The following is a 17206-nucleotide window of genomic DNA, read 5'->3' on the forward strand; positions in this document are numbered from 1 at the left end:
TTTTCGGTGTGATTTACACCTGATTTCAAATTAATGTCGAACAAAACATGGACTGTACAAACATAACCTTTAACAATTCGACGATACACGGATACACTTCTTTATCATAGTCAACTATTAAAATTCAGTGGAAGCTACACCAGAAGCATTACTCCAAAAATAATTCTGCAGATTTTGTAACCGTTAAAAAAAATCGATAGGATATAGTGGATACAGTTCCTTTGCCAAAATTTGGCAACTTTACTTTGAAGCGCAGAATACACGGTTAGAACGTTAAAATATGTTTCTTTTTATATTTACACAATTATTGCACTTTAGCTTGACTTCACAAACGTTTGCTTCTCGTTAGACATGCTTGAATACCTATTCGTATAACCGATTTATCCCGTTGGTTAAAACTTCACATACTCGATGACTCACACACGCTCACTGGCTAAAATTGCAAGCATCCTATCTGCCTCAAAATATGTTACCACGTTACTACTAACTCACTATGTACAATTGACCCTCAAACTAACAAAACGGTTCCGTAAAAATCTTATAAAGTAAATGCACGTAGAGCTTTGGTTCGCAGAACAAAGCACAAAGTTGGCTTCTAGAATATTCTAAACAAACAAATACCTTTCAGCGTGTTTCGGTGACTGGTCCGGTCCCTTATGGGGAAACGTGACCGTCACGGCCAGCAGGCTATTTTCCTGTACACGAAAATTGTCATGTTTGATTGTCGGTCCTTTCCAGTTATGGGGGAGAGATGGGGGGATCCAGCTTCCCGCTCACACTTCCACACCATAAGTCCGGTCCACATCATTGTAGGAAAATTCCAGCTTCGTCGAACTGCCCGATGGACCGGCCTTGGCTGCTGACGGATCGAATGGCTTTGACGGACCGACTTGCGGGTTAGCCTCCTCGCACTTGGTAGGCGAATTGCACGAACTTGAGCACAGCTCTTCGCTGTCATCCTGCTGCTGGATGTCGGCCGGAAGCTCCGGCACGGACACACCTCGGCGGGTGAAGAAGGCCATCTTTTCCCTGCGGAAGAAAAAGTTCGAATTATTACTGCGATCCGATTGTGGCGGAGACATTTTCTATGACTTTTTAAATTTTTCATTAGAGGCCCTTAAATTTAATAGTCAACAATCTTGCAAGTTAATTTTAGAAAATAATACTTCAGATTGCAAATATAAAGAGACCTTGGGAAAGGTCCATTACTATACGTACTTGAACGAAATCAGATCCAGCTTCCCCTTGCCGGCTTTGGTTTTCCTTAGCTTGTATATCTCCTTGGAGGTTTTGTGCAACAGTTTGGCCATGTGCTTCTCCTCCGGCGTTGTCGCACTGCCAGCGTTCTTGATCAGCTTCAGGAAATCCTCGTTCTCCAGCGCCCATGCTGCCACCTTAACGTCGTTGTTGTCTCTCGCCAGCTCCAAACGCTTCTTCAGGTCTCGCAACCGGCTAATCTCGTCGGTGAGCGTTTCCAGCTTACTCTGTTGCGCCTGCAGGTCCAGTTCCAGATCCAGACTAGTACGAGGGACGGCAGGATGCATTTCTAGCGTAGGAAATTAGTTTAGTCAAGTCGGCTAATTTTGGGCTATTGCGTGAACTTACTATGGTAAACCTTGGGCGTTCGGCTGTGATATCTCAGCGATCGTCGTTCTACTGCCCCACGTCTGAACGGATGCGGCGTAACGGGATTGTTGAAGTGCATGGCCGAATCCGAATCGCTTCGGTTCAGGCGGCATATGTAGCGCGATTTGCTGGCAACGGCACTGGTGGAGAATGAAGGAAAATATACGATAAGTACAAGAACAGTATCTGAGGTTTTCTGCATCACTCGTGTTGTACACACTTCCAACATCACAACCCCAAAATCAGACTACAACGGCACATGAATGTTACAAAACCAAACCGAAACCTACCTTGGCGAGAAAGTCTGCGACCGCTTCACGAGTCGATCATCCAGTACGGAGTTCTCCTCGATCGTACTGTTACTACTGCGAGCCGCATCATTCAACCGACGCCGCCCTTTCTCCGGCAGAAAGGCACATTCTGTATTGGTTTCCTTGTCAGCTTTTTCCACCGCCATCGCTGCCTCATCATCACCATCGCCTTCGGTAGCCAGCGTACCCTTGACGCTGTTCATGTACTCCTCCAGCATCAACTGTGTGGCAGCTGAACAAGAAAAGTATAACATTGCAACAACTTTCCAAAACAGATCCCTATCCCCAAAAGACCTACCTTGATCGTTGGCTTCTTTATCATTTTCATCTTCCTCGTCATCTTCGTTTTCATCCTCCTCGTCATCATCCTCGCCTTCCTCGTGTGCCAGGTCATCGTAGACCATTTCCAGCACAGCCTGTAGCTCTTCCTGACCCTGATTCCGTGTTAGGGTCGACGTCTGCGATGAGTTAATCGTTGAGTCATCCGACGACTCTTCCTTGATTCCCCCTGCTCCGATGAAACCGTCAAGCGATTCCGACTCGTTCATTGATTTCCTACTTATAATATTGTACCATTTGCTGGTGGCATCCGTCGGGATAAATTCCGCCAAACTAATTTGCGAACTTCCTACCCAATCCTCACGTTGTCCGACAATGATCATCACTTTCACATGCAGCGATTTGGTGTAAACCTTCTCCAGTGGCATCTGCGCCACCAGCATTGTTTTGAAGACCGGCTTCACAAAGTCCGTCACGGCGTTAGTACGGATGAAAGGGCTGGCCGTTCCGGGTAGTAGAATAGCTCGGATGAACAGCTGACAACCATCGGGCAAGCAGAGCGCCGTTAGGTTCCGGCCTTTTTCTATTGTTATGCATAGAGTGCTATCTGCAACAGTATACCGAAGTCCTATCTGGACCTGTGCGCATTCTTTGTTGGTAAGCAGAGCACGAGACGCTTCAAACACTCCGGAATCACCGGCGACTGATTCGTCGCTAACCGTCGTGGATACGGATCGCGTATTAGACGTGGAAGACGAGCGACTCAGTATGACGGCCGGTGGGATATCTAGATACGATGGTTTCTCGTAGATCGGTGAGAGTGGAGCTATCCCAAGCTGTCGGATCTTCAGATCCTGCAACTGTTCCTCTAACCTCTGTTTGTCCAGGTTGTACTCGGCTCCGTAGCTTGGACCAGGCACGTTATACGGAGCGGAACTCTTGAACGGCGCTTCTCCACCGTTCCATTCCATTTTCATTGGAGAGGCTGGTGGAGTTTCCAGAGATAGACTACTGCGCGGTGATAACGATACATCCGAGCTGGGATGGAACAGTCGCTGCACTCGGCGATTGATGTCTACCATATCGATCTGCGGTTCGGTCGAAAGTGGATCACCGTAGATATCGGTGAAACTAAGTCCGCTAAGCGATCCTTTACTACTTGCTGTCGACAACGATCCTATGCTAGAGCTGCTACTGATAGATAACGTACTAGCAGATAGAGACTTGAGTTGGTTCTCAAGGTGGGTGAATTCTTTGAGAGCTTCCAAAAGTTGCTGTAGCAATGCTTGTTTCTCTTCGTGAAGCTTCAGTCGGTTCGCTATGCACTGATTAGATTCCTCGTAGGCCATGTTCAAGTCCGCCTCGAGCTGCTTGCATACCGTATGTATCCTCTTCATCTCGGTTTGTGATCGAGACTTGGGTGTGATACTTCGATACTCCAGCAGAAGTTGTTTCTTTTCCTGGAACAGCAGTAATCGGTCCTGGTCGGACTCAACCTCACCGGGCCGTATCTTTTCCTCGAGCGCTGCAAGCTTTTCCTGTATCTCTTTAACCCGTTTTCGCCATTCGTCGTACCGTTGGCGCATTTTTGCCATCTCCCGGGCTCCCATTGGAAAATTTTCCGAAGACAGATCTGTCTGCGAAGCCGCACACACTCGGTCCTGTGCCAGGTTGAATGTAGAGGCATCTGGACTCTCCTGTCGCAGTTGCAACCGCGTCAAATCGTCCTTGACCTGCGCCAGGCTCTTCATCAACTCTTTTTTCTCCTTCTCGCCGGTGATGAGCGATTTCTGAATCTTCTTCACCTCCTCCAGTATGGCCTGCGCCTCGGTTATATTGTAGCAGCCGTTGATGTGAGAATTTAACTTTTGTTCAACACTGAAAAAGGGAAAGGATTATTAACATTTGTAGGTCGATTGGAGCGGAAGAAATTAGTACCTCGAAAGAGTATCGACACCTTTTTGAGTATTATGCATTTCTTTCTGTATCCGCGACAGCTCCTTCTTGAGCCGAAATACGCGCTCCTTGGCTAGTGCGAGGTCCGCTCGCAACAGTTCGGGATCGAACTTTGTACTACATGAGCTTGTTGAAGAACATACTGTAATGGAAGGTAAACAGAAGTCACGTTTAATAAAATTTAATGAAAATTGAGCGCAAAACATTTTACGAAATAAGGTGCATTTTAAAATAATGATTTGATGCGATGTATTATGATGTTTGTAGCGCTTTGTTGATACTTCCACAGTGTACTCGTCAGAAGAGATATTCTTAAATTTGGTATTTTTTCTCATACAGGGTGACCAAACGTCCTGGTTTCTAAGGACATGTTCTGGTGTTCAATTGAATGTCCTACCGCATATCATCAGCCACGACGCACCGTCGGCACTGGCTATACGACCGGCTGAACTGGGCCCCCTTTGAGGAGGCAGTCGCGGACTCCATCACATCAGACCGTAAATAGCACTCCGGATACTTAAAAGACCCCCGCTAGCAACCCCACGAAAGAACAAAAGGCTACAGACATTCGTAGATCAAGAAACCAGACCAGAAACGCCATTCAGACTTCGCAGGTCAAGAACTGAAACGCGTTTTTCCAAGGGATATCTCCAGATGTTTCCACCGCCGAGCTTTAGAGGAGAGTGAACGATCTCAGCAAGAAAAGGAGGCAAATCGGCTTCTCCCTCGTAGTCAACGGAACCACAACAGTCAAACACCGAAATTTCCGAACTCGGCAAACACTTCAGCTCGCTATCCTCAAACACTGCCTTTTCTCCAACTTTTCTAGCATGCTGCAGAAGACGTGAAAGAACGCCGATATCCTTTCTACCAGACTTCGGACAAGAATTCAACAGAGCATTCTCTGGGATAGAAATAAAGGAGGCATTCGCTGCCGCCCACGGCAAATCCACCGGACCGGATTACATCGTATGCTAAAGCACGCTCCACCAGAGGCTAGAAGATTACTGTTGGACTGTTTGAACCACCTCTGGAATGGCCAACCCATTTCATTCTCTTGGAAAGCGGCCTTTGTAATCCCCATACCAAGAAGGGTTACACTCCCCGTACGACGAAAGACTTTTGGCCGATTCGCTTGCTACCGTGCGTAGAAAGAACTATGGAGATAATGGTCAACAAACGGCAAACTCCCATCTTGACCAGCGCCAGTTCTGCTTTCGCAAGGGGGAGGGACGGTAGCACATCCTGGAGCCTTTGGAGAAATTGTCCTGCAGGCCCTGGTGGACGATCTGCATGCCGACATAGCTACATTGGACATCGCCAAGGCCTACAACGCAGTCTACCGCGAGGAGGTTCTCCGGCACCTAGCTAGCTGGGAAGTCACCGGTAACTTTGGGAACTACATCAAGGACTACCTCAACAAACGTGTCTTCCGAGTGGGAGTAGGCAGTTTGCAGTCGGACACCGTCAGAAGATTGGTTGAAGCAGTAGTGTTCAACATAGCCGCAGCCAAATGCTCAGTATCTCACTGTTGAAATTCACATCACCTCGCTCCCCTGTACAACGGATCGACTCGGTTAGCTTCTAACCTACTGTCGAGCACTCCCGTCGGAGCTGCCTGTGTTGCAGCAGGCATCTTTCCCCTTTGGTGGGTAGTCGCTAACATCATACTCGGACGCACCCTGGGATTTCTGGCAAAGACTTCTGGTAGCACTTGCGCCCTCCTGCAATCGGTTCAAAACATATGCTTAGAATACTCCGGAACAGACCTCCCAGAAAAGCCTCGCCTCTATAGGACCCGGGATTAACCTTGGTAAACGAGAAGTCCGAACACCAATACCAACCTATCCAGGTCACTTCGAGCAGGTTCTCTCCCCGAGGTCACCCAGCCAAAATTTCTGGAGCTGATGAATCAACGATTCCTGAACCACGCCCGGATCTACACTGAAGCTTCCAAGGTGTAAGAATCGCCTATCGCCTCCCCACAAGCTTCTTTGTCTTCTCAGCAGAAGCTACTGCCATCAGTCTCGAGATTGAAAGGAGACAGGATGGAATACCGATCGTCTTCCTGACTGGCTCCCTGTCGGTCACATCCGCTCTGGAATCGGGAACGTCATGCCACCCTTACATACAGGCTATAGAGTACACCTGTGATCCGTTGACATCGGGATCATGATAATGAAGGTCCCACCTCATACCCACACAAAGGTGTGAGCTGAACGAGGAAGAGAACTCATTCGCAGCTCGCGGAAGGTGGGCCCAAAGATTGCTGACTTAATTAGTCCCATTGACGGATATCATCTCCCTCTTCAAATCAAAAGCTCACTTCATTAGTCACCGGAGGAGCCAACTCGGGCACCTACAAAAAAAAAATAAGAGGACAGGAACGATGAGCTGACGGTGGTAACAGGCTCGAGCAGAGAGCTTTCTCGTGCCTACGCGTTGGACACACTAAAATAATCCCATCCTCTGCCTGGTATGCCAAACCAGGGTATCCGTGTAACATTTCCTGGTCGAATGTCCAGAGTTTCAACACCTCTGAAACCCACACACACTTCCGTCTTCAATCCGAGACATAGTGGCCAATAGAGGACACAATTATCTCATTGTGGAGCGATACTAAGCTGCCCGAAAAATAATAGAAACTTTCACGGACTCTTTGGTAAAACCGCTCCGATGTACCAGGTGTATAAGCTCCGCTGTTTTTTGTCAAAAAAAAACCTTATACACCTTGTACTGTAAAAGCCAAAGCACTTTAGCGAGTCACAACACAATAACCTATTACTCAGCCTTTCAAATACCGCCAACGAAATTATACAATGCAATGTAATATCAAATTGTACCACAATTTACTATTTTTCGGGAGAAATACCAATTAGGTTTAAGCCTTTAATAAACAACCAACCAACCAAGAAAAGAAGATCGGGGTTAACATTTATGCCCTTACTTTAAGAGTGCCCAGATCTTGTATATGGGTGCTCGGCTGTATCCGGCCGACACAGAGTGCCAGTTATTGCCGATTCAACGACCAGGTGACAGTATAATCGCTTTAAAAATCGGTGAACTTTGTCTATCTTTTTTAGTACTAATCTACTGGGTATAATTTGCTATATATTAGGCAGTATGGAACATCGCCACAGATCGAAAGGTAATGGTTATTATTGGAGCCTCGCTATATTTCAGACGCACACGAGAAACCACTATCGAATGGGACATCTAACCAAAGAAGCATCGTAAGCTACTCATATCATCCAGATTGGCTTATTACAAAAAGACTGATATCTCAACTACTGCTATTGCAGGGTGAAGCAAGATACCGTGTCGGTATCACTTGGTTCCACACACGTTTCGTCTGAGGAAAAGGTACTGCTAGAAGTCAATGCCAACTGCGCACGTTTCCATGGACTAGCTATCTGGAATTGGCTAACCGCACCCTTATGTCTCCACCCCCTGAACAACAGAACCATGGCATCTGCGCCAGATGCGGGTGTGGACGTACAAGGCTTAGCGCGTGTGGGTGACATCAAGTTTTGTTTACTGTGAACGCCTACTTAAAGGACCTCCATCACCCCAACGGACGCGCAAGGAAACCAAAAACCAAATCATCGACCAACCTCCTCCCCTCCTACCGGAAAGGCAACACTCCCCTGAACCGGAGAACCGTCGCAGTCCAACCAGGGTATCGTATCCGATACGACAACTCACCTGTTTTCCCAAAACATTATGGCGGGTTTCACTGGTGTTCTGAAGACTCCACTAAACCTGACTCCGGCAGCGAAGGGGTACGCCAGCTACCTCGTGATCAAGTCTAACCGCAAGCTGCCACATTTTTCCAGAAAACGTCAACAGGAGAAAAAGATAATCAACTTATACACATCTGTTTTCGGAGAGTGCCCCTTGATGGAATGCCGAAATTGCGAGACTTTGAAGGTTGTGTAGAAGAGCTTGCAATCGCAGATGCGGAGACTGGTCGAAGGCAGTTAAGTCAACTCATGAAGCGAAGTGATTGGAAAAGACTTTGCACGAATATCTTAATTTTCAACAAGGCTAGTAGATTAAGTAAGGTTCCTTAGCAAAAAAACAAACGATTGAATGGAAATACATTGAAAATCACCATTCCACACAGGATCGCATGGGCGAATCACCATTTTATCCAAGTTTGCATGCAAGTTCCGTATAGCTAGTGCTGGTCGATCGTAGCGCCGGCTGGTGATAAGTTGCTACGTGCCGATAGCATTTCAAAGTGACAGTTTTGTTTCTTACACACATTCAAAACTTGACTTGGATCCATCAGGCAGTGCCATAACGAGTATTGCAAATGCCGCTATTCAAACGTCTCGATTCTATTGTTGGAAGAATTCTTTGTCATCATCACCATCATCACATTCAAAACACTTTAACACTTGGGCCGTGGAGTGGGATAGCAGACTGACAAACGAAAGAGGTTACAGTTTGTTGGAAGCCCTGGCGAAGCTGGGTGTAAGGCTGTGCAACGAAGGATTCGCTAGCACTTTCGGTAAAGACGATCCTCGACGTAACATTCTACAGTTCGTCGCTGATGGATTACATCAATTGCTCATTAGTACACACATATTGACCACCAGTTGATCCACTATAGCATTGATTGGTGGAACTGTTCTGTAAGGCGGACGACTTGGACGGCGTATTGGTGGAAGAAAAGGCTCAGTACCTTCCGTGCAGCCTGCCCAAACGCCTGAAGACGTGTTTAGATGGCAAGATCCTGAAGACGTGTTTAGGCAATTAAAGAAAAGCATAAGAAGCTTTCAAAGGTGAGATAGTACTGAACAAGTTCACCGGCTATAAGTAGCTGTGCAGAGAACTAGACGCCAACCCCTGGGACAACGCTTACCGTGACGTGTTGGCCAAGATCATGGATCCTACGACGCTTGTTGAAAGGTGCGCTGACAAATTGAAGAGACTGTCGTTGAGGGTCTCTTACCGAAGCATAACCCAACCCGATGCAGACGATGGAAATATTGATGTTTGGATCTTCAGCGACTGGTTCCCTATAATGGAAAAAGGATTTAAACCGAAGAAAGCTCGCAGTCCGGACGGTATCCCCACCGTGGCACTGAAGACCGCGATTCTAGCGTTCCCAGATAAGTGCAGGACAGTACTATAGCAATGCCTGGACGAAGGCTACCTACCGGGTGGTTGGAAGATCCAGAAGATGATGCTGCTGTCAAAACCAGGGAAGATTTAGCAGCGTATCGGCCTTCATGCTTACTGGATACTCTTGGTGACCTTCTAGAAAATCTGGCGAACTACGCTGAAAGCGAGTAGCGCAGTTAGGATTTCGAAAGGGTATTTCAACGATAGATTGAGGTGAAGAACGCGTTCAACAAGGCCAGCTGAGCAGCTACCGCCGCACAGTTGCAGCTGGTTCACCACAAGACGTTGGATTTTTATGGTGCTGGTCAGCAACCATAAAAAATCCAACGTGCCGTGACCGGTGGCGGTGGACCCCAAATTCTGTCAATGTTTGCGGAGAAGCCCCTGGACGAAGTTTCGCCTAATGACCGTTCGTGTCGCGAATGCGTACAGAACGATATGTTCGGAGGTGATATGCGTCACTGCCGGGATGATGCCCATCTGCATCACTCTGTCTGAAGATATGGAATGCTACCAGCGGAGAAATACACGAAATGCAAGTATATTAGTCATAGCAGACTCGTCAGGGAACTCTCCATCGGTGTAGTCTAACTCCATCGTCGGAGACTAGATGAGTGATGTGAGACGAAGTACTGATTTCGGATCGTCGTACCGGAATTCACGCCTCATGTGAAATCCTCGAACCATCCTTGGCATCCTACCAGTGTGACCGCTGATGAGCATAGCCAGGAAAACAGTGGACATTATGCTGCAAGAACGAATGCCTTGGAGTAGTAGCAGGGCCTCGGCAAATAAAATTTCTGGCTCCAAGCGGCGCAATAAGATGCCGGCGAGTTACCATCAGGTTACTTTCTCCATCGAAGGGAGTACTGCGAACGGGTGGCATCCGACTAGCACAATGTGCACAATACAGTTACGAGCGGTAAGAACATCAGTGAACTAGCAGCAACGGCTAGGAATTAAGAGTTGTAAATGCATGAAGTGGTCAAATCCAGTGGTCGGTCCCGAGGCATATGGAGAAGAGGTAGTCCAAGTAAACCACTCACGAGTTGTCGGGTGGAGATTTTAGTAGGTCAACCTTCTGCTAATTTCGCTCACTGAATGATAAGATCAGGGTGTTTTCGCAGATTTACAGTATATATATATATATATATATATATATATATATATATATATATATATATATATATATATATATATATATATATATATATATATATATATATATATATATATATATATATATATATATATATATATATATATATATATATATATATATATATATATATATATATATATATATATATATATATATATATATATATATATATATATATATATATATATATATATATATATATATATATATATATATATATACATGTATATATCCCTCTCCAAATTTATCCATTCTCTGTATTATTATGGTGGCCATATGTCTGGTCCAGGTCGCAGTTACGGCTTAGCGTAATCTGCGACGTAAACTCCGAGAAAACCTATCTTTCAATTCTTCGTTTTAAATATTATAAAAAGTTACTGTTACTGGAAATCCGCGAACATACTTTTACGTCAGGAATAGCCCAGGAAGTCTACTTGAGACCTTTGATGTTTCTACTATACTTCAATGTCGTGTATTTAGTGCTAAAGACTCCGGCGGTCCTTCGAAAACAATTTAAAAATATTTCGTCTCATCCGCTCAATTGAGAATTACAGATTTATGCAACAACAGCTTGAAACCTTCGCTAATTGTGGTGTTGCAACAACAGCGTGTGTCTGAATCCGAAGAAGTGCTCGGTAAGCCAATTCTCACGAAAAATATTCTGGCGACCCCTGGGAAGAGTATCGTAAGGCACTTTCATCGACACGCAACAAAGCGAGGAGGTCCCTACGGGTTTTTTATGGTAGGTTTTTGATTCGATTATGTTTTTTTGACATCGTTAAGGTCTCAACAAAACGTCTCATTTGCCTCAAAGCAAAGATCATCCCGCTCCAAATATTATTTCTCCCTAAATAAATGGTTCACTGGAACGCGTAATACCGTAACAAATACTTACAACTAGTCCTGCTGGCGGCCAGTGCGTTCAGGTGGTTGTACTCCTCCTGTGCCAGATGCAGCCGCTGCGTCTTCACGTTGAAGATCTCCTTCTTGGCCTCCAGTGTGTCCTGTGCGGAGCAGAGATACTCGCGAAGCATCTCCTCCTGCTTGCTCTTCCACTCCAGCCGGGGATCCTCGAGCTGGGTCGACTGCGAGTTGTGGTTAATGTAGTACGTCCCGATCTGGGGATCGTAAACTTCCTCCCAGCCGAAGGGAAGCTCATTTCCGATACAATCGGCGAACGTTTCTGGCTTGGTGAGTCTGTAGAAACGGAGAAGAAAAAGAAAACGGTGAATTCCAGCTGATCACATATATGATACCGTTTTTCTCGCGGACGGTGTACGGACAACCGGTGCGCTTTTCGTAAAAGTAAAGATAGACGTGTCGGTGGAAACAAAAATGCAAATATTTTATCAGGGCAATTTTAAAAATAACTTTCGCAGTAGGTAAATAACCAAATCGCAGTAAATCAAGCAGCGCTTCTTTTCCTTGGCTAATGAGCGTCCTATTAGAGACAGCCGTTTCTTTAGTTCGTTTGGCTAGAGGATCGAAGACAAAAAAAAATAGGTTATTTATTTGAGGGTTTCGTATAAAACTCTGTCAATAAATTATATCAGATAATCGAAGATCTGTTTTCAACATGACAATAATTACAATTTCAAATTAGGTAAACGCACTTTGACAACTGTACGAATCAGTTTGAAAGAAAAATGAAAAACAAAATAACAATCATTCATTTATAATATTGACAACACGAACATGTTCTAATTGGGTTTTTAGCCACGTGCTTTTGGACTTTTCCGAAACAAATGACGCTAGAGATACGTAGTCGAACGTTTTTTACTTTTTTGTACGTAATAATTAACGTAACCTCGTCCTCAAATCTCTTACTGGGTTAGCTGTCAAAGATGGTAACCCATGTGGCGAATATTGTCGTCAAGCAAGACTGATTGTGTCAAACATGAACGTAGAAAATCAATTGAAAATCGATCTGAACTCTAAAACTGACTGGGTTGGGCGTTACTTTTAGAAAATTGAGTTCTATCGAAATATGTCATACCGGAAGAATTTTATTCTTTATCCAATGACCGAATTACAAATCATTTCTACGCTGATTCGCATTAAATAAGAGTAAACTAAAGTAACCTAAAAATCAATGGACCCAGCTTTGGCCAGAATTTATCATTTTTAAATAGGAACTTTGAAACGTCTGTTGCCAAGGAACTTTGAAAGTCTGTTGCCGAAATATTCAAACGATTTACTCCAAAAACCCCAAAATGTTGACTCATCCTAATCGCTTTTCTACGTGCACATCAGCGTTTTGGCAAACGTCCGCATAGCTGGCCGGGATGGGGAACAACTCTTTCGCTGAAAAATTCCTGGTATTCGAAATATTTCCTCGAACCGTAAACAAATATTTGCGCTTCACCGTTCCACTTCGGCCGCTTGCGGTCGCTCTCTAGTCTCTACATACACATATGTGGCAATTTATGTAGTTTAGCGATTAGCATGTGACGGGCGAGGACAAATGATGAAACGGGATGGGCCGACACAGGCCGACCATTAGGAGCGACCGTTTCCAACATGAATTCCGTTTGGCTGTGAATCACGGTTGCTGATGCTCGCTGGGAGATTAGTGAACAAATTCTGTTTTAGTTCAAGCGATATAAATTCCGCTTTTCTCAACAATCTATAAATTGTCTGTTTGGCAAATTTTGTCATTACTCAACTGTGAACGACGGCGAAGTACGGTGAGCAAATATTTGCAAGCAAAACAACAATTTCAATGATAAAGAGAATTATGCGAAAATAACAGCAACACGTCGTCAAGGAGACGCCTATTACTGATTGAAATGGCGAGAGAAGAATGCCAGGCGGGTTGTGCACCTTTAATGGACCTTGGATTAGAGCTCTGTGGTTGTTTTCCATCCTAAGTTTTTGAACAAGATGAATTAGGAATTTTGACATGCATGAGTGCAAGCTTTGAGGGAGTTGTGCCATAAACTTAACTACATGTATATGATATAGCAATTGGCTGACAGTTTTCAATTTGAAATTACCAGCCCCGTGAAAACTGTTTGTTGCCTGAAGCTGCCACCAAATGCCAGTAGCGCTAGCTACGTTTCAAATGTTCAAGGTCTGTTCACATAAACTGTATAACACTGTTTAAAAGTTGGATTCAAAACAAGTAATTAATAACAATATATGAGAAATCACGCTTTCTCTTGCATCGCTTCTTCTCCACAAAATCCGAACGCTTTTATCACCTGAATACCAGTTAAGCACATCGAAATGTAGTTTGTTTGCATTCGATAAGTTTCAGGTCGAGTTAACAACATTGGCTCGTAGCGATATGAACGTTGCTTAAAGCGCGTTCGCTGTCATTTCTGACAACTAACCGAGCCAGAAAGTCAGCTTATGTTGGCTTCACTCAATTTTCAAAGAAACGTCAAAACATTCACCCTCTTGGAAATTACGTTTTGAAATATGACAGGTTTATAATACTTTTCCAAATATTTCTCGACAAACATGTCAAATGGTCCTAAGTGCAAATGAGAGTCTCTCTTTGTTTACATTCTCTTTCGATTATTACAGCGTTATCACAAAACTTTCCAATATTGTTTCTGGATATATCGAAAAACTCTGATTTCGACTAGCATTTTATGCTAAGAGTTAAGGAACAAACGAAAAATCGGCCGAGTTATTAACGAAAAAGAAAGTAAACAAAGAGAAACTGTCATTTGCACTTAGGACCATTTGACGTGTTAGGCTAGATTTTAACAAACTCACACTATTTTTCCAGTGAACGCAGAATTTTATTTATGCATCGATGGCATACTTTGCTATCTGCCTCTCGTTTCTTCTGCTGTAAATTTTATGCATTGGAAACATTCGGTCTGTCCACTCGTTGAATGCTTATTAGAAGTTTATGCATGAAAATGCATAAAAATCACAGCAGAAGAAAAAAGACGGGAATAGAAAGTATGCTAACTATGGTTATTTTTGTTTCTAAGTGTACGGCGCATGTGGGTATCTTTTTCAACCCGCCTAGTCGCAATTTCGTTTACTGGGAATACGCGTTTAAACACTAGCGCCGCCATAGGAACTTATTTCAACTAGGGGTGTGACTATGACAGCAATATCGAACTCCTTATGTTATGAACTGTCAATTCAGTCAAACTCAGTACAGTCGTGATTCTCCACACCTCTGTCTAACTAACGAATTTGATTCGTTAGTTGGACCGACTGATAGATGTCAAAAACTCTCCAAAGGAGACGTTAATAGTGTAATTGCATCTATTCACATCTCTAATAATTGTCAGATTGATTGTCAAAGTAAATTTGACATAAGATTTTGACATTCAGATGCTTTTTAGTTGGACAATGGTCCAACTAGCGGAGGTCCAACTAAAAAACGGTCCAGTTAAAAAATGTCCAACCAGCGAATCTCGACTGTACCATGCAAAAAGTTTTTGTTTCAACAGCAAATAAATTTTTTGTATGCTTTACTTTAACCAAATACTTCTACGAAGTTGTTTGACACAATGAAATACATCTTTTATATATGTTAGGCTACGTCCATAAATGGCGTAGCATTTTTTGAGTGATTTTTAACACCCCTCTCCCCCATCGTAGCATTTCGTCACAAACCTCTAAATACCCCCTGGTAATTACGTAGCTTGAAGATAACTTGTTTATTTTGTTTATTTGTTTATTTTAGGAGCAGGGAAAAGCCTGCTGGAGCTGAGCTTCTTTCGAACTCGCTCTCCAGAAGGCATAGAACCTCCTCCTCATTTGTACCAACAGATGATTAATATCCAAATTAAACATTTCGTTAAATATAACATATAACTAAATAAATAACCTTTAAAATCAACATAATATTCTGGTTGCTGGTTGTTCTTTTGCTTTTTTCCCTATTTACAGAGTCGGCATCTAATGCGCATCTTGTGCACATGTTAGAGAATCAAGTTGCGCATCATCTACACCAGTTGCGCTTTAGTTGCGTGCGCTGAAAAAGGGAGAAACACCGAAAGGCGCAAGTTCACTGTTTCATTTTTTAACTGCAACTAGAATAAATCATTAGGCACTAATGTTTAAACTAATGCCACTAATACAAGGATCGTCGAATCAATCGTTTTAAGACATCGCGAGACAGGTAATACTCGAAAACATTGGAACAACGATTAAATAGACGAGACATACTGGTGAATGGTTCATTGTAGGCGCAATTGGTTCTGGCACGAGGGATTCGTAAAAATTGATGAAACCTAAGACTACGACGGCGGATGTCAAAATCCGCAAGATGAAGGAGAGCTGGGCAGTCAATTCTTGATTGAATTAGATCAGCATTGAAAACTGCTTTTGAAACATCTCAACGAACTGACAGCAGATCGAGGTCGATAAGTAGACAGCGGACCTGTCAGCTTGCGAGGTTTAGTGTGTCCCTCCAAGGTAATTTACAAAGAGCAAAGCGAACAAATTTACGCTGAATAGCTTCTATGCGCTGGATGTCAATTTGGTAATGAGGTTACCAAACAACAGCAGCATATTCGAGAGTAGAGCGGCACAATACAGCGCCTTTAAGCAATGGGCATCGACGAAATGTTTAATGAACACTTTGAAGCATTCCCAAGTAACCAATAAGCATTATAACGTAGCCTAATATCTGCTTTAGATCCACATATAAAGCTGTCTTAAAGAGCCATGAAGCCCTAAATACTGATATAATGCTGATAAAAGAAAAGGCGAAATGTAGTGCTATTACTGTGCAGAGATTGACAGCTCGTTTCTGTAGTACTAATGCTATTATATAGCACCAGCGCACAAATGTCAATTTTGAAACCTTTATATTGGCAATACTAATGCTATTAAAAAGTTTCAGTTGGCTGTCATTGTCCGCCATGGTTTTGAAACCATTTCTTATGTTTCCTTTCGGTATGAAGAGCAAAGAGGAAAAATTTTAAAATAAGATGTTCTGTTTAAAACCTCTCTTCTAATGCATTGTAATGAATATCCTTAATGGGTTTCCATTCTCACATAATATGAATGTTTTATGAAAATTACCTTTAGTCAGTCTTAAACTGAGGTACCTTGCCTCGTCCTTCACGGGAAGTGCACTGCGCTTGCTCCCTAGACCATATTGTACATGTTCGATTGAAATGAAATATGAAATAAGAGTTGCATAACAAATAAACCCACAGAATTACAATAGCATTATATCGGCTTTTAATTTGCTCTATAATGGCACTAAATGCACTTGTAAAGCTTACATGCTTTAAAGATCCTTGAAACATGTACACGTTATATCAGCTTTATATACGCATATAGAGCAAGCGACAATGATATATGTCGGCTGTGCAGTTATGCATTCTTGATGCTAATATAGACCTTTATTGCATTGTTAATGCTGTATTGGAGTTTCAATGCAACATTAGTTCAAATATATAGCCAATATAGTGCAATGGCTTAATGCTTATGGTTACTTGGGTTTAATACAATCCTATTTATCTTAAACCAGTTTGAAAGCAAATCTAACTATTTCTGAAGGAATTCTGCATCTTCAAGGTATAGTTTGAAGTCATCAGCAAAAGATAGCTTTAAACAGTCTATTGCAATGTTTAAATCATTAAGATAGAGCAGAAATATGAAGGGTCCTAGAGGACTGCCGTGAGGAACACCAGAGCTGACTGCGAAAGGAGATGGTCTCCAATTTTTACTGTCGTTTCGCGACCAGTCAAATATGACTGAAGCCAATTCAGAAAAGAACCACTGAAACCGAGCGTTGTCAGTTTTGCTACGG

General features: G+C 43.4%; 1 protein-coding gene across 1 annotated transcript; it reads right to left on the reverse strand.

Annotated features, from left to right (window-relative positions):
• Positions 1-265: 265 nt before the first annotated feature.
• LOC131695635 (protein kibra) lies at positions 266-11662 on the reverse strand. Its single transcript, XM_058984176.1, has 7 exons — positions 11363-11662; positions 4155-4314; positions 2236-4094; positions 1917-2169; positions 1606-1766; positions 1219-1546; positions 266-1029 (listed from the first exon to the last, which is right to left on the reverse strand). The coding sequence occupies exons 1-7, from the start codon at positions 11499-11501 to the stop codon at positions 774-776; spliced, it is 3156 nt and encodes a 1051-aa protein (XP_058840159.1). The 5' UTR covers positions 11502-11662; the 3' UTR covers positions 266-773.
• Between the last annotated feature and the right edge of the window lie 5544 nt (positions 11663-17206).

This window comes from Topomyia yanbarensis, unplaced genomic scaffold, assembly GCF_030247195.1.
Source record: "Topomyia yanbarensis strain Yona2022 unplaced genomic scaffold, ASM3024719v1 HiC_scaffold_488, whole genome shotgun sequence".
NCBI classification, from domain to species: domain Eukaryota; kingdom Metazoa; phylum Arthropoda; class Insecta; order Diptera; family Culicidae; genus Topomyia; species Topomyia yanbarensis.